Source organism: Balaenoptera musculus, chromosome 15 (assembly GCF_009873245.2).
Source record: "Balaenoptera musculus isolate JJ_BM4_2016_0621 chromosome 15, mBalMus1.pri.v3, whole genome shotgun sequence".
Classification (NCBI taxonomy): Eukaryota; Metazoa; Chordata; class Mammalia; order Artiodactyla; family Balaenopteridae; genus Balaenoptera; species Balaenoptera musculus.
Window position 1 is genome coordinate 35,329 of NC_045799.1, and position 22,736 is coordinate 58,064.

A 22,736-nucleotide genomic window follows, 5' to 3' on the forward strand; every position below is an offset into this window, starting at 1 on the left:
GGAAACACTCCACATCCACAGCTGTAACAGCCTCTACGGAGCCATGAGCCTCGGGGGTGCAGTGGCTCAGGGGAAAGTCTCTCCTGCAAACACGGGGTGGCGCCAACACAGCCTCCACACACAGCCCGATGCTCACCCACTTGGGGCGTTACCTGTGGGTCCAGGTAAGGAGGGCAGGTAGACACGCCTATCTACACCGGCACCCTCTCAAAACCTGGCTAAAGTGACAGTTTTTAAGGTATAAACTGGCAGGCAACAAACAGGTGAGAGGATGCTCAACATCATTAATCATTAGAGAAACGCAAATCAAAACCACAATGAGGTGTCACCTCACACCAGTCAGAACGGGCGTCATCGGAAAATCTACAAACAATAAATGCTGGGGAGGGTGTGGAGAAGAGGGAACCCTCTTGCCCTGTTGGTGGGAATGTAAATTGATACAGCCACTATGGAGAACAGTATGGAGGTTCCTTAAAAAACTAAAAATAGAACTACCATACGACCCAGCAATCCCACTACTGGGCATATACCCTGAGAAAACCATAATTCAAAAAGAGTCATGTACCACGATGTTCATGGCAGCTCTATTTACAATAGCCAGGACATGGAAGCAACCTAAGTGTCCATCGACAGATGAATGGATAAAGAAGATGTGGCACATATATACAACGGACTATTACTCAGCCATAGAAAGAAACGAAATTGAGTTATTTGTAGTGAGGTGGATGGACCCGGAGACTGTCATACAGAGTGAAGTAAGTCAGAAAGAGAAAAACAAATACCGCATGCTAACACATATATATGGAATCAAAAAATATATATGGTTCTGAAGAACCTAGGGGCAGGACAGGAATAAAGACGCAGACGTAGAGAAGGAACTTGAGGACACAGGGAGGGGGAAGGGTAAGCTTGGACGAAGTGAGAGAGTGGCATGGATATATATACACTACCAAATGTAAAATAGATAGCTAGTGGGAAGCAGCCTCATAGCACAGGGAGATCAGCTCGGTGCTTTGTGACCACCTAGAGGGGTGGGATAGGGAGGGTGGGAGGGAGACTCAAGAGGGAGGAGATATGGGGATATATGTATATGTATAGCTGAGTCACTTTGTTATACAGCAGCAACTAACACACCATTGTAAAGCAATTATATTCCAATAAAGATGTTTTTTAAAAAAAAAAGGTATAAACTGGCAGGAATGGGAAGATGGAAGAGGAGACAACAATGTGATTTAGAAGGCAGAAAAGACACAGATATGCAGTGCATGACTTAGCAGACCCCAAACCTGAATTACGGCCAGAGTGTGGGAAGCTCAGAACCAAGGCCGTCCACACCTCAGAACCCGGGTAACTGGCAGATTCAGGTGATGCTGGAGAAGGAAGGAAGGGCCCGTAACAAAGATGGCTGGTGGCAAGTGTCTCTGAGAGCTGGGGAACGCTCCCCTCCCTGGGGATAAAGCGTTGAGTTTTATTCTCTGCAGGGGGTAAAAGAAGGGTCTGCAGGCTGGGAGAGGAGGCCTGGCTGTGGATGAGGTCCCCACACCAAAAATAAATCCTAAGAGAGCATATGCCAATGACACCGAGACCCTCCCCCAACCCTGGACCCCAGGAGGCTGGTGGCTGGGGCAGACCCTCCAAGCAGGAGGTGGGAGCGGCTTTTGGGGGGTGAACAGCTAATGTCATCAGCAGACTGTGGGACCATGCAACCTTCTAGCATCACGGTGATGCTGCATCTGCTTGAAGCCAGAGGGGCTGCCGTGGTCCCTCTGCCCACAGCAACACCAGCAGGTAAATGCACAGCCCCATTCAAGCCCAGGTCTGCTGACCCCACAGTGGACAAAGCCTCAGAAGCGCAGGATATCATCGTGGATGGAAGCCGAGAGATACTGAGGACCCAGAACCCCGAGGCCAGGCTGCCTAGTACCTCCCAGAATCCTGGAGCCGGAGAACAGTTTGGAAAACCTACAGGTCTTATAGGAGCAAAGCAGCCGCCTCAGTGCTGTGGTTCTTCAACGTCAGGGTCCTATACGCCAGCATCCGTGCCCACGGTGCCCCCTCTCCTCCAATCCACCTGCCACATCCCGCACACGGCCTCTCTGAGAGGTCTTCCGAGATCCCACACTCCAGGGGCACGCCCTCGGCCCACCCGGCCAGCCATGGGCCTGAGCAGCCCTGAGGGCAAGGCTGAGTCCATCTCTGCTGGAGCCCAGGCCCAGGGCCAGTCCAGGGCTGGCTTGGAACTGACCTCTCCCCAGGCTCTCCTTTCGCTATGGCCCACCTGTCCCCCGACTATGCACAGAGGACTTCACTGAGATGCGGCTCATGGAGGGAGCCTCCAGCCTGCCCCTGTCCCCACCCTCCACAGCCCCTCTGTCCCCCCACATCTGCACACTCACCTGCTCTTGAGGCTGACCTCTGGGGCCCTCTTCCCAGCCATGTTGTCTTTGTGGTTCTTTGGACCAACCAGGTTCTGCAGGGCCCACAGGCAGAGCTTACCGCGACGAAGCCAGCTAGAGACCAGTGTGGCAAGTGCGCCGGCACCCAACCGTCATCTCCACGGGCACCAGTTCTTCTCACGTTGCTGGAGGCCTTGGAAATCTGTGCTGAGGCCGTGCCGTGTGGCGCTGGGGAGAGGTTCTGGCTGAACTGGTGCCAGGTGGGGGGGGCGGTAAGTTGGGTCCCCCGAAGCGCAATGTTTCAGAGTCAGGAGGCCAAGAGGCCCGCTAAACCCTCGGCAGGGAGCGGGCGAAGCCCTGGGAGAGGGTGGGAGCAGGATGTCACACGTGGGACGGACGTGGCCCTTCACCCGTTCTTCTGCAGTCCTGGCCTCTGCTCATCTCCTGCCAACTCTCATGCCTCCAGAATGCTGTCACCCCAGCATCTGCGTGCTGACACAGATGAGTACCAACCCGGACCACTGGTCCCCTGTGCCCCCCGGGGAGCCCCTCCTCAAGGCTGCACAGGTTCCATGCACTGCCACATGCTCTGGTCCCCACAGCCAGCAGCTGGAGCCCTCCAGACCCTCAACTGTCCAGCTGGGACAGGTCTTGGAAGTGAGGCCCAGAATTCCTAAGAATCTCCCTTTGTTCTCAAGTCAGGTGGGAGCTCCAGTTTGCCCTCAAGGGCCAGATTCCCAGTGAGGTCAAAGTGTGTTGACAGTTCAGGTTGAATGTGACCAGAAGCCCCAAACCTAAGTCTTACCTGGGAGAGCCCCACCTGACACAAAAGGGTAAAACAGTGAGGAGCCACTACAGCCATCGCCGCCTTCAGGTATGGCTGAATCCAGGAGCTCTGTCTGCCTCCCCCTCCCACCTCCACCTTTCTCTCTCCCCCTCCCAGCTCTGCCTCCCTCCTAAATGTCCAAACTCCCTCCTCTGCAGAGATGGCTCCCTCCTGCAGCCAGGAGAGGTGGCCTGGGGCAGCTCCCATTTCACACCCCGAGTCTAGCAACCCCAGCAGGAAGACTTCCTCTGACCCTAAGAGAAAACTCTGATTTACACATGCGGGTCTGTGACTCAAACCTTGGTGGGGGGGGGGGGCGGTTCCACAAAGGAGATGTGGGTTCCACGTGCAGCATCAAGGAGAGGCCTGAGATGGGACAGCCCACCCACCACCCACTCCCCAGGAAGGTGACCCCAGAGCTCTCGGGACAGAGACGGCACCCTCACCAGACACAGCTCCCACTCACAGTCAGAGTGGACTTTTATTAGGAAATCACCCTGCAGACACACTGAGAAGAGCTGTGCTGTGGGTTCAACGTTTCCTGAGGAAGGAGAATCACAGTATCAGAGCTGTCAGAGGGACGGGAGCCTAGAGCGGGCAGCACCCCTCGCAGCGACAGGACTCAACCATCAAGAACCGGCACACAGACGCGGCACAAGAAACACGCCAGAGCACACACGTCTGCACTACACTGAAATAAACGATAAACACAGAATTCCATCTGCTGTCGTCCGCGCCTGCAACAAAAGGAGCCAAAAGGGATGAAGAAAACCAAAAAGTCGTTCTTTCCATTGGACCGAGGGGGAAATATCCCCAAATTATCAAAATGCCTGTTACAAAATACTTTTTTAAAATTCCATTATTGAAAGAATAAATAACAAAATATATAAAAAATAACTCAGTTGCATTAAAATCATAACTAGGAGTTACAGCAAGATTTTTTGTGTGTGGCCTATCTCATAGTGAAATTGTTAATTTTGCTTTGATTTCATTTATTTCCCTCTCGTGTGTCCTGGTGTGGGGTCTAGGTAAAAGAGTATAAAATTAATAAATAAAAATGTTAAATAAATAGCAAACGTTAACATAAGAGGTTGTGAATATAAATACTTACATTCTGACAAAATTAAATAATTTACAGAATAATTAAACTAACTACTTTCTTATTTCTTCCAGGAAGTGCAATTTCTCTACTTTTAAATACTAACTTGGAATCGCAGTCACACTTGATTTGGACTCTATTTACATGTTAGGAACATTGTGTTTTTAACACAGTAAATCAAGATTTACCTTCTTTCGAATCTCGAATGGATCTAAAAAGAAGTGACACCTTGGTGGTCTCTAGTGAGGAATTTACCCCCTGACCTCGCTGACGCTGTCCCCACCTCGGTAAAGCTCAGCCATGACCCGGGTGATGGGCGGGTCACGGGCCATGTGGGCACACAGAGAGCCAGAGGCCCCGTGGGTCTAAAGGCCGCAGCCTGGAGGGAGCCAAACCCTGAGCGCAGGGTCTGCAGGCCCAGCCGGGGGTGCTTCCACGTGGAGCTGGCGCCGTCTTTCAGGGGGTCCCAGGCCAGCTTCCTCGAGGCTTACTCCTAACCTACCCTCTGGAACGCTGCTCTCGTCCACCCTTAACATACAAACTGAATTAAAGGACAACAGGAGACACACTCGCCACGCGGCCTCACCGCGCAGGCGCACTGGCCACTCCAGGCCGACTCGTCACACGCACCACCGCCCGGCCGGGCTGCCCTCTCGGCCTTGACAGACAAAGGAGTACTGAGGTTGCAGCTCCGAAACTTCCCTGAGAACCTTGTCCTTGAGTTTCCCCTGGAGACGTCGAGCTTTCAGAAGCAAAAATAAATCACTCTGTAACACTTCACGCCCCGCACTCGTGTGGAGAGGTCAAGGCCTCTGGCCCGGCGAGCGCATCGCATCGAGGGAGACACGCATTTCCAGGCACCCCTCTGGGTAAACCCCCCGAGGCCGCCCTGGGCTGCCAACTAGAAGTCACTGTGAGTTGGGAATCTCCACTGGGAGGGCAGGGCAAGGGAGGTAAAAGATGGAGGCAGGTCGGGGTACCCCAGGTGCCCCGGCTCAGCACGATGGCCCCTCGGATGAGGAGGACTACACCTGGATGCCCCTCACGGCCTGCTTGATGCTCTCGAGTAGGTCCTTGTTCTCGGGGTCCTGGTAGCACTCCTGGTTGGAGTACATGTCGGTGAGCGTGCTTACATAGGCATCAAAATTCTGTTCGCATATTGGCTCCTAGAGAACAGAACCAGTTTAGCGAGGCCCATCCGTGCAGGGGGCCCCAGGGTTTCCAGAAGCCAGGGAAATCGATGGGGGAAGTCTCAGACCCACATGCCCACGCCACCAGAGACAAGCCCACGGACCCACCACGGGCAGCACTCGGGCTGAGACAACCACGGCACAGGCTGCTCAGGATGCTACAGCCACCGTGGCCAGCTGTCTGCCCAGGCAGAATCCCCAGGTCGGGGCCCTTCCAGCAAGACCCCAGAGGCAGAGGGGTGCCCGCCCTCCCAAGAGCCCCAGGACGTGGCTGCCAGCTCAGCTGTGGCGGCCGCTACTTACCATGTGCGGAAGGCGGATGTTGGCAAGACTTTGGATGAGGGCTTGGCTCAGGCCGGACAGCTCCAGAAACAGGGCCTCGTTCTGCTCCTCTATGAGCTTGTTCTCCTGCTCGATGTTCTTCAGGCTCTTCTCCATGGACGAGATCTGCGCCAGACAGAGACGGGGGCTGCCTTCTGACGCATCCCCCGGGGAGCACGCGGGGCAGGCCCGCCGGGCCACGCCGCACGTCCCTCCGCGAGAGGGCGAAGAGGCAGGGGCCCTGCCACAAGTGAGGGCTGGCAGCACCCCGGTCCCTGGGCGGAGGAGGGGATGCAGTGACTGAGCCAGGGCGGGGGTGCCGCGGCTTTACGTGCCCCATCTGTCCTACGGGCTGGAGAGGAGCACAGACTGAGGCACCTGGGCTCCAGTCCCAGCCTGCTACTAGCTTCCTGTTCTTCCTCTCTGGTAGGGACACTGTACACACCTTGCGGGAGGTCCGCCTGCCTTTGGGTTTCCCCCACCAGAAAGACCAGCCAAGGGCCTTATTAAAGCTGTGAAGGCAAGCAAAGCAGGCCGCTACAGCTCTCCGCAACTCACGGCTGAGTGGAACCAGCCGATGATCCCTCCAGCACACCAGAGAGCATCCTGGGATTTCTGGCACAAACACTTCTCCTCCTCTGGACCCAGCAGGGCACCAGGAGGGAGGCTGGAAGTTCTCCCCGGGGGCTCTAAGGGTTGCACGTGGAACAGCAGAGGACGGTGATGACAGGGCTGATGGCCACGGGCAGTCTCGCCTGCTCTAGGTGCCACAGGCACCACGTGAGTCTCAGGGTGAGCAGAACCCTGCGCAGAGGGTCACCACCCTGTGGGGAAGGGGGCCGAGAAGCCCACCCCGGGGCCGGGCCCAGAGGAGGCACGCCTGGGAGGGCAGCCCCCGGCCTCACTGCATCTGAAAGGAGCCTCAGGGCAGAGGCAAGCTCGCGCAGCGTGTATGACACACCCAGCCATCGCTCAGGTGCAGGACGGTGGGCCGCCTCTTAGGAGGCTGTGGTTCTGTGACCTGCGGCGGAAGAGCGTCACTCTCTCACCACCTAGTGGCAAGCCTTTGGCTTTAAAAGTTTTGAGTAGAGCTCTGGAGCCTGCCTCCTCTGCCTGAGCCCTCCTGCGGAGCACACAACGCAAAACTCCCTGGACGGGAAAGGGGACTCCAAGTCCTGCCAAAAGGACGATAGTGAATAATCTGTCTATAAATAGGTGGGCATTGGCAAATAAAGAGAAATCAGAGGTGCTTCCCAAGGGTGTTGACACTGGGAGATCCCTTGGACTTTGAGAAGGAAAGGAGCAGGGAGGTATGGGGGGGACAGCCACCCAGTGGGGTGTCTCGGTCCCCAGAGACAGCCCCTGCACCCCTTCTCTGCTTCCACTGCCTGTGAACGTGGAGAAGATGCTGCACAGCAGGACAAAAATCCCTCCTGATCCTCATGAGCTGATGCTATTTTTACACCAGCTTCTGGGTAACAGGAGGTCAGCGTAAAAGCCCGTCTGCCAGGGGAAGGAGGGGCGGCACAGGTCACGTGCACTCCAACATCTCACACTTCCCACCCATCCCCTCTGCCCTCCAGTTCCGCAGGGCCAGGTCACCTCCTCGTCCTTGGGGACATGGCTGTGTGCGGCCTCCCCTTCTGTGCCCCTAGCTCTGCTCCGGCCCCCACTCAGCAGCCAAGGGAAGGGCATGGTCTTCTTTTCAAAATAGACCATCACCGTTCTTTGTGGGTTTTTGTTCTTTTTCTGCTGGTTGCAAATGTTCATTTTGGGGAAATCGGAGAGAGAGGGTGCAGACACCTAAAGTGAGGTGTAGCCCTGCCCCTCAGCACAGCAGTTCATTCTGGGTCAGACACTGTGCTAATCGCTTTTCTCATAGAAGTGCATTCACCTTACAACAAATGAATGCAGTAGATTCTCTTATTATCTCCACACTACCTGGGAGGACATCAGGGTACGGATCAGACAAGAGGTTCACAAGGTCACTGAGCCGGGCTGTGGCAGTGCTGGGCTGGAACCCAGCTCCAGCAGGGCTCTGAGGACCCACACTGTGGCTCTGCTCCTACGAACCAACGGGACCGACAGCCGCCGGCACCTCAGGACTCCTGACGCTGCTGAGCGGAGCACGCGCGGAGCAGAACCGTGACGAGGGGCTGGGCTCCCCTCACACTGCCCAGAAGAGGAGGCCCAGGATGGGACGGACATCCTCGGGGTGGGAGGGCGGGGCGGGGCAGGTAGGCAGCACCACCCACCTGGGACTGCAGCTGCACCATGGCGGCCTCCATCTCGGAGTTGGACTCGTTCAGGTCGCGAATCTCCTGGTTCAGCTGCTTGATCTCCTCGTCGTTGTCCAGCACTGCCCCGGAGAGAAACCTCAGTCGCGGCTCCCGCAAGTGGGGGTCAGCCAAGGCCTGATTTCTAGATGGACCCAGGGACCCCCTTCCCGAGCAGAAGCCCTGGCTCATGGCCCACATCTCAGGCTGGGAAAGGTGGCCTTCAGGACTAGTAGACGTGTGTCAGCTGTTTGCCTCCTGGCCCTGGGTCTTTGTGGGGAAATAGACGCCTCTTGGGCAAGTGTTAATTGCTGAGGTAAAAATGGAAGTTTTTCCAGATGGTGCTGATTTCCTCAGCTTCCCTCTTCATTGAGCCTGAGTGAGTTCGCAGGTCCACACTATGGCTTCCATCGCTGCCAGCAGGGCTCACCAACCCCCAGGTTAGAGCCGTAATGGCCATGCGAGGGCACAGGGCAGCCAGAGGCTCTGAGCCGAGGTCAGGAGGACCAGCGGCTCAGCTCAAGAGCTCGGTCCCCACCGCGACTCGCTCCAGGGCGGCTTTGCTTCCCGACCCACTTCTCGCCAGTGCCACCCGCCCACTCTGGCTGCAAAGGCCACATGCAGGGGTTGCAGGAGGGCAGCCTTACCATCACTCGTCTTGAATTTCGTGCCGAGAAGCTCATCCCCTGAGACTTTTCCCTTCTTTCCAGCAAAGGTCGCTCTGGGACAGCCAGACAAGCTGGAAGCAAAGGTCACACATGAAAAGCCAGTCCAAGCTCACGCACCATGGGCCAGTCTGAGGTCACATGTCACAGTGAGAGCTGGCGGCCTGGTGGGATCCTGGTTGGAGTGTCGTCACGCATCCCCGGCGCCCCTCGCTCCCGACTCCAGCCTCCAGGCTCCCTCAGTCCTCAGCAACCCAGGCCATTCCCAGCTCAAGCCACTGCCCTGAAGTCTTGTCCCTCGGGCGGCTCGGGGCAAGCACCACACCACCTTTTCAGAAAGGACTTCCTACCCCCTCCCTGCTGCTATCTCCCCCCAGTGTGTACCACCCTTCACCAAACTAGGTATTTAACTTATGTGCTGGTTTGCAGGGAGGGCTGGCTGTCCTCTCGTTCTCCAGAGACCACCTATCTCCAGAGACTGATATTTGATGGACTTCCAGTAATGGCTTGTGGAATGAATGGGCTACCAGTTTGGGTCTGTCTTTTTCCTCGAGAAACTACCATGTACACCTGAGCCCTGGCCTGGCCCTCCCCGGGATCCTCGCCCACAGCCCCGCAGCTGGGGCCCTCCTGGGTGACGGAGGGGCAGGGAGGCTGGGACAGTCACCTCCTGTGGGTGAGGAAGCTCCCGTTGGCGTGGCCGGAGCCGTCGCAGCCTGGGGTGGGGCAGGTGGGCCCCTCGTTCTTCAGGGGCTTCCAGGAGGCGGATGAGCCGTTGAGGGAACCCTCTTTCTGCCTTCGGGCGGCCAGAGGGCAGCCCGACGCACTTCTGTGAGAGGCGTATTTGCCGCTGATGTGACCAAGCCCCACGCAGCCTGGAACTGGGCACCTGGGCACAAAGAGGTCAGAGGTGAGCCCCAGGTGCCGGAGCCCAGAGACCCCCCAGGCCAGACCCTAAGACACGCCGGGGTGTCCTGGATGGACTCCAGGCCTTGGAGCAAGAGAAGGACAGAAAGCACAGAAGGACCTGGGCGTCCCCAGCGTAGGGCTCGTGTTCCCCCTCCAGCCTTGGCCTCGCATCCCCTGCACAGCGGGGGGGTCAGTAGCCACCTTCTCGCCCCGTCCCTCAGCAGCAGTGACCCCTGGGGCCTGGGGCTGGCTCTTGGTGGCCTCCGGGTCCACAGCTGGACCTTGTGGCCAGCATCATTTCTGTATCACCCCAGAGGCCACTTGCTGGGAGCCTGCCCTGAGCACTAGCCGTTTGTCACCGCTTTCTACGTGCCACAGACCCAGCAAGCACAGAGGACCCAGTTCACAGAGAGCTCGCTGGGGTGCAGACACGTCAGAGGCAGGAAGCCCCTGGCAGGTGGCAGGGCTGGGGGACAGCGTGCTGCCTCGTGGCCCGCACACTCGGACTCATCTCACCGGCGGCCTCCTCAGCCGGGCCCGTCCTCACACGTCCCCTGTCTCGGCTCTCCTTTCTTACTCATCCCAGCCACGTGGGCCCTAATGTGGGCTGTCCACCGAGCCGGCCCAAGGTCACCTCCGCCGCCGATCCAGAGCGGAGTCACGGCCAGGGGCCCCTGCAGGGGACTTGGGGAGGTCCCCTTCTATGTCCACTCCCAACTGTGGGGTCCCAGGGGGACCACTGGGCCCGGCCCTCTGAGGTACCTGTGAGGTACCTGACGTTACAAGATCAAAAGGCCAAGTGAGAGGCAGCTCTTCAAGTCACCACACACAGTTGAATCTAAGCGCTTTATCCCCCCTCTCTTTGCAAAACCCTTGCCTTCTCCTCAGGAGGGACTGCTGGCGTTTCCCGGAATTGCCTTTATGGTGAGTGCTTCAGATATGTCAACAATAACACTGCTGGTCTTTCCCTCCACACCCCAGGCCCAAATCTTCAGAGCTGTCAGGTGACCTCACGTTAAGACGTGTGGCACACCCAGGGGCCCCCCGGTCAGAGGCACATCTCTTTGGTCAGGTGCCAGGGCAGCCGGGGGCAGCCGAGGCCTCTCCACGGGCAATGGATATGCAGCTCCCGACCCGCCACGCTGGAACCTCCACAGACTTTCCTTCTTTTTTTTTTTATTGGGGTACAGCTGTTTTACAATGTTGTGTTAGTTTCTACTGTACGGCGAGCGAAGTGGAGTTCCCTGTGCTATAGAGCAGGTTCTCGTTAGTTATCAATTTTACACGTATTAACACGTATGTGTCAATCCCAGTCTCCCAAGACATCCCACCCGCCACCTCCACAGACTGTCTAGGTCAGTCATTCAGTCGTGGCCAAAGGGATTTACTGCAACGTGCCGACCGACTCAAACGCTGCAGACACGAGACGCCTAAGACGGAGCTCTTCCTCTACGGGTCCCTCCGCAGCCGCACCAGTGCCTGCCGACCAAGTCACGCCACGCAGCAGGGCCTGGCGCACCGATGGAGGTTTCTGCGGCCACCTGCCTTTGTCTAAGATGCTCGTCAGTTATAAATACGGTTAGTCTATGGCTAGGGAGGAGACCCTATAAAACGGAGGTGCTAAGTGGGCGGCCCCCTCTCCTTGCCACGGAGCCATTAGAAACTTCATCCATCCTGTAAATGCTGAACTGTTTCTACAAGTCACATTCTCCACTTGGCTGCAAAATCTTGTTGTTTGTTTTTAAAGCAAAGTTGACAGCACATCAGGAAGAGGAAAACCATTCTTCCCCGTTAACTTGAAAAACGCTGATCTTGACTTTAATCATTTGCAAGTGCAGCACAATTCACTGCTCATCCCTACCAGCAGGATCCTGGCTAAGCCCATCACAGCAACGCGTCTGTATGATCACAGGCAAATTCCTAGGTTCTCAGAAGAAAAAATATTCTTTGTCCACCCTCTCATTTAGTAGGCAGCGTTCACAATACCAACAACCATGTATTTTGCATTTTTGATTTAGCATTCATTACAGTTTTACTGTATAAATTAAATAAACAAGCCACTGCCTTATTACAGCAAACAGCCGGTGGGGCTGTCCCCTTTGAAGGGCATAATGCTGGTCAATTAGGCCCCTCCTCTGTGGCCAAGCAGATGTTTGGGCGCAGCTGGGGTGAGCTCCCAGGAGGAGCAACGGAACCTCGGGCCAGCTTGATCCCCTCTACAGAGGTGAGTGTCCAGCTGTTCCTGGTCCACTGGGAACACAGTCAGGGCAGACCTGCTTCCCGTGGAACTGCGTGCCCTGCCCCAGCCGAGACCCCCGAGTTCCTGGGCCCAGGGCAGACCTGCTTCCCGTGGAACTGCGTGCCCTGCCCCAGCCGAGCCCCCCGAGTTCCTGGGCCCAGGGCAGACCTGCTTCCCGTGGAACTGTGTGCCCTGCCCCAGCTAAGCCCCCCGAGTTCCTGGGCCCAGGGCAGACCTGCTTCCCGTGGAACTGCGTGCCCTGCCCCAGCCGAGCCCCCCGAGTTCCTGGGCCCAGGGCAGACCTGCTTCCCGTGGAACTGCGTGCCCTGCCCCAGCCGAGCCACCCGAGTTCCTGGGCCCAGGGCAGACCTGCTTCCCGTGGAACTGCGTGCCCTGCCCCAGCTAAGCCCCCCGAGTTCCTGGGCCCAGGGCAGACCTGCTTCCCGTGGAACTGCGTGCCCTGCCCCAGCCGAGCCACCCGAGTTCCTGGGCCCAGGGCAGACCTGCTTCCCGTGGAACTGCGTGCCCTGCCCCAGCTAAGCCCCCCGAGTTCCTGGGCCCAGGGCAGACCTGCTTCCCGTGGAACTGCGTGCCCTGCCCCAGCTAAGCCCCCCGAGTTCCTGGGCCCAGGGCAGACCTGCTTCCCGTGGAACTGCGTGCCCTGCCCCAGCCGAGCCCCCCGAGTTCCTGGGCCACCAGGCAGCCAGACCCATTCTCTTCCAGTCCTCACCCGCCTGGGGGCACCCACTGCCTGCTCTACCTGGTGTCAGCTCTGAAAGTCCTGGGCAAATTGGGTGGTGGGTCACCCTGTTTGCACCTGTGGCACAGCCCTGCCCCCACCTGCAAGTCGGGAGCTCGGGGGGGTCCCTCCTGGAAGGATCAGTTTTCAGCGATACCAGTCCCCACCAGGCGAGTCGGGGTCTGGGTCAGGGTTCATGACATGTCAGGCTCCCCCAGTGAGAAGGTCAGTAGAGGGTTTCAGGCACTCCAATCACTTAAGGCCCAGGATGTCCTCTCTCCTCCCCACAGGTCTGTTGAGGTCCCAGTTCAAGGTGACCCTCCCAGGCTCCCTCACTGCACGTCAGCTCCCTCCAGAGGTGTGGGCGCACGTGTGACTCAAAGCCTTGCTGTCTTTCCAGCCACTCTCTCCCCCTTGACTCTTGCAGCTGACCTTTCCCACCAGGCCGGGAGCCGTGCAGACCTCAATGCCCGTGAGTGCCTGGGGTTGCCAGGCCCTGAGGTCCATGCCCAGGTGCCCAGGTGCGCGGGCAGCAGGGCACTCTGCCTCTCCCGGCCCGTCAAACACCACAAACCTGAGAGGCCCAGACAGGAGCCAGCGCCCGCATGTGCCCCCCACACAATGCACACGGCTCCCGCCTGCAAGGGCATCCCCGTGCACGGTATGAGCACGTCTGTAAAAATGGGCATTGTTAATGGGCTATGTTAATGCAAACAGAATCTAGAAGGAGCTTTTAAAATTATAAAATACAGGGAAACCCCAAGTCTGCACAGCAGCCAAGAGGCCAGCAGGGCCTAGACTCACTTCATCAGCTCAGGGTCTTCCTTGTCATCCTTCGTGGGTGTAGCCTTGGCTCCACTTTTCTTGGCACGAGGGCAGCCTGACAAGCTGGTTTTGAAAGAGGAAACAATGCCACCGTGGTCCAAGGACAGCAAAATCTCACACCCCCCACCTCACCCCTCCCCTTAAGCTCTGTGACAGCAGCCCCGGCGGGTCCCAGCAGCAGGGCCACACGCAGGAAGCGGCACCGTGAGCCCCCAGCTCTGGTCAGAGGGTGCCCTGATCGGGCTCTGGGAACACTGGCGGTTCCGATGAAAGGGACAAAACCGTCTCTGGACGCAGCAACGTTAATGTCTTACTCGGAGCCTGGAACTTCGTCTGAGGAGGAAACCGCCCCCACCCGCTCCGGCCTGGCACCCAGGGCACGGCAGGCTCACCTCCGGTGCGATGCGTAGTTCCCCGTTATGTGGCCGGAGCCGTCGCAGCCGGGTGTGGGGCACCTGCGGAGGAGAGCGGAGCTGGGACCAGAGCCGCGGAAGTCACTTGGCCACAGAAGATGCCTTTGTACTCAGCCCCTACAAGTCCACCCACTAAGGTCTCACACACGGCCACGTGTGTCCCGGCCGGCCTGCTGCCACGACCTCCGGGCCTCAGAGCTTGGCCACCCACTCTCCCCAAGGGGGCCCAGGAGGGCGGAGAGGAGAGCACGTTTCCATTGCGGGATGATGGGCTCCCGACTCAGCCTCCTGCAGAGGACTAGGCTGGACTAGAAGGTTCCAGAACACATGTGGGCCTTTAAACAAGCGCTCAGGATGCAAAGTTCACATCTACGACCGGTTCCTCCTCCGTGAGCTTGCTGGAGGAAGACGGCCTGTTCTCACCGAGGGCCGCCACCGTCGTGAGCACGAACAGACAGCACTGAGCACCCGAGACGCGCCACCCCCAGCAGTGGCGACGTCGGGGCGTGAGTCCTACTGGGTGAGCACCGAGTCCACACGGACGCAGGCTTTCGAGGGATGGCTGGCACCAGCCGAGGGGAGGGAGGGGAGGAACAAAACACAAAAGCCCAGCTGTATACACCCAAAAGGTTTGATGAATATATCACGTAGAAGGTAAAAATTCCCCTCTGATACACCAGCTTGGGTTTTCTTATTTTTTCCCTGAATGTCCACTGGAGAAAAATGAATCCGTTCCTGCTGGCGTCAGTGGGGAGAGCACCCGATCCTGCAGGTGGGTCCTCAGGAGGCCTCCTCCGGGGTGGATCTGCCGCCTGCGCCGTGCCCCTCGTGAGGGCGTGGTTTCGTCCTGTGGGCCCCGGCAGGACCTTGGTGCTTGCATCTGGAGAGCCCGGCACTCACTGGGTGCTTATCTGCCATTCCTGGCTTCATCCTCACACGGAGAGAGAACTGTGGAGCCAAGGCCATTCCTCAGCACAAACGTGGACCCAGAAGGACACAGGGCCGAGCGCCAGCCGGGCAGGACACGGGTGGCCCGTCAATCAACAGAGGGGTCCCTTGCGCCCAGGCTCCGGCAGCGTCCAAGGCCCTTCCTTTGCATCCTCCTCCCAGACGTCAGCGGGCGACACTGCCCGCCCACCTCAGGCTGGCGTGGCGACACGAGGGGCGAGACGCCCAGGAGCCTCCTTCCTGGCCCCTCGGACTTTCTTGGGGCCCCCTCTTCACCCCTGCCCCAAGTGCCACACATCAGCGCCTCCCTGGCCTGGCAACGGCCAACGGGTCACTCTCCCTCCTGTCGGGCTTTGGGGTAACTCAGGCCCCACTGAGGCTGGGACGCCTCCCGCCCGTCACGTGTGGTCGCATTCCAACCCCCGCATCTGGGGCAAAGAGGCTTTTGTGTTTCAAAGGAAACCACCCACCACCTCTGTCCAGGTAAGCGCCACCCTTTCAAATGAGCCCCAGCTGCGGGGACCTCCCGCTCAGACACTGCGTCTCTGCGTGGCCCGCGGTCCCGGGGCGCCAGCTGCTCAGAAAGGCCCTCTGGGCCGCACTGAGGGTACCAGGGTGTCCCTCGCATGGCTCTCTGCGCTGAGGCCCAGGCCTTGTGACACCCTCTGGAAGGACAGAGCTTCTCCTTCCTGCTCCTTCGCAGCTGCGGAACACACAAGCTCGGCGCTGCAGGCAGTGGCCAGGACGGCGGGGGCACAGCAGTCCCAGGCCTCTGTGGCCATAAGCACAGCCCTGGTCTGTGGGTGACACCCCTGCGAGCTGCAGCCTCCGGCGGTGCCTGTGAGTGGGTCTCAGGTCTGGGGGAGGCGACTCGGCGAGGACACGCACGTTGGGGCACTCCTGCTCCAGGAAGGCGGGGGCAGCCCCGCGCTCCTTGCTGGCCTGATGTAACGGCTTTTCCCCAAGAGTCATGTCCAAGAGAGGACGACGTCACCCGGCTGGAGAAGCAGGTGTCTGCACTGGGCGCCGTAGCATCGGCTACTCTTATGGCCCTGGGTAACCCCAGGGCCGGCTTCAGGAACCCTCGCCCCTTCTGTTCTGAGTGCGCTGTCTGGGCAAGACGGGGGATCCATGCAGCTTGGCCCACACCAGACGTCACCCCACCCCCAGCCCTGTCCCGTGGCCGGGGCGGCGTGGCGGGGGGCTGTCCCCCGGCCTGTGCCGCGCTCCCCCTTCACGCCCTTGCAGGCCGCGTGGCTGCACTCTGAACGCCCACACGTGGGGTGGGCTGTGCAGCCCAAGGCAGCCGAGCCCCTGGCTCCTGACCACACTGGGCACGTGGATGGGAAGAGCAGACGCCCTTGGGAGTTGATTAAACACAGAAAACACACCGCCTGCAACTGTCACTGCAAACCAGGTGTTGATGGGGGGGGGCCCCCAAAAGAGCCTCATTTGCAAGGCATGGCGCAGGTGCCTTTGCCCCCCGTGGACAGGTCACCTTCAGCCGACACTGCCACGAGGCTGATCAGGGTGCCAAACCCCAGCGAGCGGGGGAAGGAGAGAGGAGCATGGGGGAACCAGGCCACATCCACCCTGCGGCCTGAGAGAAGCAAGGAGTGGGCCCCACGGAAGGACCCCTGGGGAGAGAAGCACGTCGGGGGGAGTTAGGGAGTGATTTGTCTGCACACAAGGAAAGCTCTCCATTGCTAACTTCCAGACAAGTTTGGGTTGCAGTTCTTCACAGGCTCTCAGTCTTAGAAGGGCGCTGACCCTCCCTGTCGGCCACATTTCTGGACCCAGACCAAGTCTGCGTGTTCCTTCCAGGAGCCCTGACTGACTGCTCTGCAGGAAAAGGGCTACTGAGGGTGTGTGGTCACTTCTAGAATTCCACCACCACTCAGGCAGGCCTGCAAACTGGAAAACCATGAAAACTGATCAGTTAGAAAAGCAAGTCGAATTGGAAAAGATAATAGGAGAAAGGATCGTGAGAAAGATGGTAAAAGAAGAGAGGAAGGAAAGCGGGAAGAGGAGGATGGGGAAGAGTGTTTCGAGCCTACAGGACTGAGGGTCTCACTGCATTTCTGGAGCTGGACGCGGGGTGAGTGAGCACGTGTGTGAATCTGCCATGACGGGCTGGGCCTCAGAACACGCAGGTGTCAAAGCCGATAGTTCCCAGAAAGACGCTTCTGGTCACGAACCCTGCCCAGCCTGGCCTGCGGGAACGGAAGGCCCCATGGTAAAAGAGGCAACGACACGTCTCTCCTGGCTGCTGGGACCAGACAGGCTCCCCAGAGCCACAGAAATGAGGCCGGCAGAGCCGGACACTCCGAGAGACCTGGAGCTTCCTGCGCCGTTTCCAAGTCAGCTCAGGTCGCTGGAAGCCTACGGCAGCCATGGCTCCTCACCTTAGAGGCACCAGAGCCCCAGTTCCTCTCTGGCCCCAGATCGGGATGAGCCGGGGAAACCCGGCCTGGATTCAGGCCCCCCAGCACAGAGGCCCAGGGAGGAACCCCCTGAAGAGGGGGCGACCTGAGGGGCCAAGAGGGGGCCCTCCTTCCACAGCCTCGGTTCAGCCTGGAAACCCAGAGCCAGCGCCATGGGGCTTAGGGCTCAGCTGAGCTGAAGGCATGAAACCAAAGGCACAGTCCCCAGGTCCAGCCCCAAGAGGACGCTGAGAGCCAGGAAACCTCTGGGCGCTCGCTTCTCGCTTGAGCAGGGCTACCAAGCAGCGCGGCTGGTGCCACAGGGCGGCCCTGCCCAGATGTCAGGGCAGGAGGAGCAGAGGTGGAGAGAGGGCGCAGCAGAAAGAAGGGGTGAGCGTCGGGGAGAGGCGCGGGGGGAGGGCACGAGGCGCCAAGACGGAAGCAGCTGGAAGGGGTTGCATGAGGAGGGAGCAGCACAGAGTTTTCTCTGCCATCACCGGCCTCCAGCTCGCTTAGCAAGAGCTGCACAGCCTGTAGCCCTCTGGGCCACGGGGAGACGTACAAGCCAAAGCCAATTCGGGACCTCTCCCGAATCTCCACGGCAGGAGGAAAGCAGGCCCAGACAGCCCGTCAGGGGTCCTCAGGAGAGGGAGAGAACGGGCCGGGCCACCACGAGCCAGAGGCAGGCCCTACCCCTGCTTGGCCCTCCCGGCCCTCGGCCCTCAGAGGGGAGCACGGGAGCCTGTAGCGGCCCTGGGCCCAAGGGGGCAGGCAGACAGCGGCGCTCAGAGCAGGGAGATACAGGCAGCAGTGGCGACAGCCCAGCCAAGCAGAATCAGCCCCTCCGTGGCCCTGCCTCTCGGCCCCGTGGCCCCGTGCCTCTGGCTGGGGCCGGCCTGGGCCAGAGCCCTGGAGAAGGCTGCTTTCGGCCGGAGCCTCACGGAAGGAGCGAGCAGAGCAAGGCAACCACCCGAGAGACGGGAGGCCAGGAGGGCAGACATACTTGAGGTCAGCAGAATGGGCAGCCATGAGGTTTCTGAGGCTCTTGTCAGCAAGAGGGCAACCAGAGAGGCTGAAAGAGAAGAGATGGGACATCGGGGTGAGCCAAGAGGGGAGCAGCGGAGCAGAGGAGGGAGACCCACCGCGCGGCACCCAGGCCGGGCCGGACCCGAGTGGGGACGAACCTGCGGTGGGAAGCATAGTTCCCAGTGATGTGGCCACTGCCGTCACAGCCGGGGGTGGGGCAGCTGGACAAAGGAAACAGAGCGTCAGAACAGAGAGCGCGGCACCCCCGCCAGGCCCGCCCCCCAGGCTGGCCCCTGCCTCCGGCTCGCCCGAGAGCCAAGGAGCGACTCCTCCCCACCAGCCCTCAGAGCCGGGCCCTCGCCTCTCCGACTACAAGTTTCTCCCACACAGCTTAACTCAGGAAGCAAAGGGAACCCACGTGAAGCTCGGCTTAAGGTTGGGGTGCCTCCGAAGCAAACGCGCTGTGCATGCACACGTGTGCGTGCTGGGGGATGGGTGTGCGGGGAGCCCCTTCCTGACGTGGCAGGGCCTTCCCCGAGGACGGGGCCCCAGACCAGAGCCACCCTGGGGCGAGCCAGCTGCAGGGCAGGAGGAAGCTGGCAGCCGGCGGGGCTCGGGCCAGGAAGAGGAACCCCAGGAACAAGCTCTAAGCGTCGGTGGGGGCTGAATCACCTGAGGGGCACGGGCCAGGCCTCTCACGGTCCCCTAGGGGAGGTGGCTCTCAGCGGGGGCTGGCCAGAAGCTGTGGGGTGGCTCACGTCTACCAGTAGCTGCCCCCTCCCCGGTGGCATCTGGGTGAACTGACTCGGCTGCCGGAGCTGAGGACACGGAGCCCAAGGCAGAGCGCACCTCAGGCCTGGGGGCCGAGGGCCAGGAGCGCAGCGGGCGCTCGGGAGAGGTCCGCTCCCCTCAGCCCTGTCTGCTCTGAGGGCCAGACGGGGTCTTGCCCTCACTCTTTATCAGCCTGAAGGAGTGGGTTAGCAGCCAGCGTGGTGCAGGGGCGAGAGGACACCTTCCCCCGCCGCCCGGCCCGGGAGGGTCCTAGCAGCGGAGGCCCAGCCTCTGCCCACCGAGGCAGCCAGGCCGGGAGGACGGTCAGCACGGGGCTGCGCGGGGGCCAGTCCGATCGTCACAGGCTCCCACCAAGGCGCGCTCCTTTCCAGACCGTGGCGGTCCCCTGAGGGGCCCTGCCGTCCAAGGTGGGGACTTACGTGAGCAGCTCCTTCTTTATGTCCTTGGAGAGAAACTTCAGCTTAAAGTTGGCCAGGGTGACCTCCCCGGGGTACTTCCGCTCCTCAAAATTCTCCTCCGACACTTCCTGGTCATCTGCTTCAGAAGAAGCAAAAGAATGGGCTGCTGGCTCTGACTGCAAAAAACCAGCAGGGAGAGGTTTTAACCAGCTGGCGGGGGGCCGGGCGCCCGACCCGGGGGCTGAGGGAGAGGGGCCTTTCAGAGCTACGTCCACAGAGGCGTTTTCCGGAGTCTCCTGTCTTCTGGAAGCAGGAGGAAGACACGGGAAACAGCACCCCGAGGGGCTGGGGTGCTCCCTCACCTCGGCCACTGCTCCTGAGCTGCCCAGGAACGAGGAGACCCGGGCGCTGCCCAGCACCGCCGCTTCTGCGCCCTCCGCGGCCTCAGGCAGGCGGGTCACCTCCAACTACCCGCCCTGGGCTGCAATCTACACACCAGGGTGTACACCGAGTGCGGCTGCTTTGGGGCTCGGCATGCACTCAGTAGACAGTGGCACTAAGGAAGCGTTTGTTGAAATGCTGTGATGATGAGACGGCACGATGTACAAAGTATGATAACAAATCATCACAGCGACCTCGGGACCATGTGGCCCTACCGCCCCCAGCCAGCACGATGACCTGACCGCAGCAGGCACTTCATAAGCACTTTGACCTCAAATGCGGGGCCTGGAAGTGTTCAGTCGCCACCCAAGGGCCGGGTGCTGTGGATGCAGGGGTGAACAAGGCCAGTCCCTCCGTCCAGGCGCAGGGAAGGAGTCCACGAGAGTCAGGGAGGTCAGTGCCCTACAGGTCGGTCTGCAGCAGACCATTAGCCCCCGTGGGGGATCGCAAGTCGGATCTCAGGACTGGTACTCGCTGTTTGCCCCAGGCACGCCGTCCAGCCTCCTGGGCACCACACTTTTAAACTGGGAAAAATAGCAGCCCGTCCCAGGACGTCTGGGGATGGGAGGAGGAAAGGCCCATGGCACCATGTTGTGCTGTTGTCACTGTCGCCACTCTTACTATTACTGAATAAGGCACAGCTGGGTGGACGAAGTGCCTCAACTTAAGCCCAGCCTTCAGGAGAAACGGGGGCCTCCCAGCAGCATAGGGGTAGAGGCTGCTCCAGAAGCAGGGAGCGCGTCCCGGAGGCCCCTAGACACGGGGCCCAGGGGTGCTGGGGTGTTAGGGGGACCTGAGGGGGGGCTGCTGCCAGAGTTGGGTGAGGTAAGGCTAAAGAGTGGGGCAGTAGCCCTACCCACGATGGTCAAGGAGCCTCGGACAGAGCTAGAAGGAGAGTCTGAGCAGGGAATCCAGGGCCATGGGAAGGCCGGATCCAGGAGGTGTTTCTGGGGGTCACCCAATAGGACGTGGGCACCTGTGCCCAGGGCACAGGGGAGGAGAGGAAGGGCCTGGGGGTCAGCTGAGGCTTCCTGCTGGAGAGTGGACCGTCGACCATGGGGCATAGCGGCAGGCTTCTGTGGGCAGGGACCACAGGACCTCTGAGACCAGGGTCATCCGCAGAGGACATGACAGTCCTGGGAGGGGATGAGGAAGAGGGCATGTGAAGCGGGCGGGGGGCAACGTGGCCAGAGAGACCAGCCTGAGCCGGGGGTCAAAGAAAGGGGCAGGGAAAGGGAAGGAGCCAAAGCAGGGGCCGGGGGTGGGGGGAACTGAATAAGGGTGACAGCAGATGTGGGGACACTACACTGGTGGCCCAGAACAGGAACAGGAGGGCCTCACCAGGCTCAGACTGGGGCCCCACCGGCCAGGGAGAAACCCTCCTGCCAGCCCCAGGTGGGCACCCTCAGCCAGCCTCCCTCCCCTGGGGGCTCCCCCTGAGAGAGGTGCCCCTCTTCTGAGGCCAGACATTGAGTTGCAGCCACGTGACTGAGCCAGAAGACCTAGGCCTGGGGCTCAGTCTGCTCCTCTGTAAAGTGGGGCTGCGTGCGAAGCCTGTAGAGAGAGGGACCCTAGCTGGCCCTGAGGGTGGGACTGCAGAGGGGCTGGGCTCTCAGAGAGGGACCCTCACCACCCCCTCCTCCTCCTCCACAGGGACCTGCACCCCTTGCCCTCCTGGGAGTGGGGGCTGGCAAGGAGGGCACCCACAGGCCTGTCCACACCGTGCAGAGGCCACCTGGTTCTGAGCCCTCAGAGCAGGGCTTTGCTGTCCGGGAGGCTCTTCTCCGGGGGGAAAAGCCCTCCAGCGGCCCCCATCTCAGGTGGGTGGAGTAGCTGGGAGGGAAGGTTCCACTGCCCCCGGAGTACAGCTCCTACACCAGCGGCCTGGTTTGCTGCCCCTTACCAGGCAGCGCTGTGCTGAGGCTCTGGCCACTGGCCGCCAAAGGGGCTCCTGAGTCCAGGAGTTTACTCCTGCCCCCGTCCAGGGAGCCAGGCGCCTGAAGTGTCCTGGGGACAGTGAGGAGGGGCCGCTGCCAGAGCTCAGGGTGTCCCTAATCTGGGACACCAGCAGGTTGGTGGGAGGCCCACAAAAACGAGGAATTCGGAGCCACTCCCAAATCCTCCCCCCGTGGGATCTGAACAAAAGCCCTTCTCCTCCCCGTGCTCTCAGAGAACCGCACTGGTGCTGACCACTGATTCTGCCGAGGGGAGAAGCCCACCTCTCTCTCGGAGGGGACAAGGCCACAGACTGGCCCCACGGTGAAAACCCCTCCAAGAAGGTGGGCTTAGCTGCCCGAAGGGTGCAGGACCCTGTGTGGAAAGGGGCAGGACGCATGGAGGCTCTGCCCGGAGCGCAAGTGCGTTCACAGCCGCCCTCGGGGAAGGCACACCGACCACCAGCGCCTGCTCGACCATCTGCCAGCCCAGGACCCCGGGACCCACCTCCTCAGGTTCCTCCTCTCGCTGGCGGCTGGGCTTGGTGTAGTCCAGGGGCCGGTCCCACTCGTCCTGGCGGGAGGCGTGGCTGGACGGGGCCGAGGTCACGGAGCTGCTGGGGGCGCCGGGGACGCTCTGGCCCTGGGAGGCATCAGGTGAGGCCACGCCGGGGCCGCCGCCGCCGCCGCCGCCGGGGAATGCGTTCTCCCGCCTGCGGTGTCTGCGCATGCTCAAGTCCAGGGTTCCGTTCTCATCCACCTCGATGTCCGTGGCCTGCAGGGCCGAGGCAACGTCTGTGTTAGACACGACCCCCTTCCCACGTGCGCCTCCTGGTCCATTACTCAGCTCACCGGAAGCCCAGACAGTGTCTCCCC

The 22,736-nt window shown here is 60.2% G+C and overlaps 1 protein-coding gene across 10 annotated transcripts in view; it reads right to left on the minus strand.

Moving 5' to 3' along the window:
- The window catches only part of MYT1 (myelin transcription factor 1), a 74,799-nt gene that overhangs the window by 5,889 nt on the left and 46,174 nt on the right, over positions 1-22,736 (minus strand). For 7 of the 10 annotated variants that reach the window (XM_036827317.1, XM_036827324.1, XM_036827325.1 and 4 more), the window contains 11 exons: positions 22,369-22,635; positions 19,507-19,661; positions 18,454-18,516; positions 18,273-18,341; positions 13,878-13,940; positions 13,465-13,548; positions 9,441-9,662; positions 8,756-8,847; positions 8,088-8,191; positions 5,815-5,958; positions 3,805-5,487 (listed from right to left, as the gene is read on the minus strand). In XM_036827317.1, the coding sequence (XP_036683212.1) occupies positions 5,347-5,487; positions 5,815-5,958; positions 8,088-8,191; positions 8,756-8,847; positions 9,441-9,662; positions 13,465-13,548; positions 13,878-13,940; positions 18,273-18,341; positions 18,454-18,516; positions 19,507-19,661; positions 22,369-22,635 (1,404 nt within the window). In that variant the 3' untranslated portion in view covers positions 3,805-5,346. The remainder of the gene's footprint in view (positions 1-3,804; positions 5,488-5,814; positions 5,959-8,087; positions 8,192-8,755; positions 8,848-9,440; positions 9,663-13,464; positions 13,549-13,877; positions 13,941-18,272; positions 18,342-18,453; positions 18,517-19,506; positions 19,662-22,368; positions 22,636-22,736) is intronic. The other 3 variants (XM_036827319.1, XM_036827321.1, XM_036827320.1) reach the window with 3 other exon arrangements.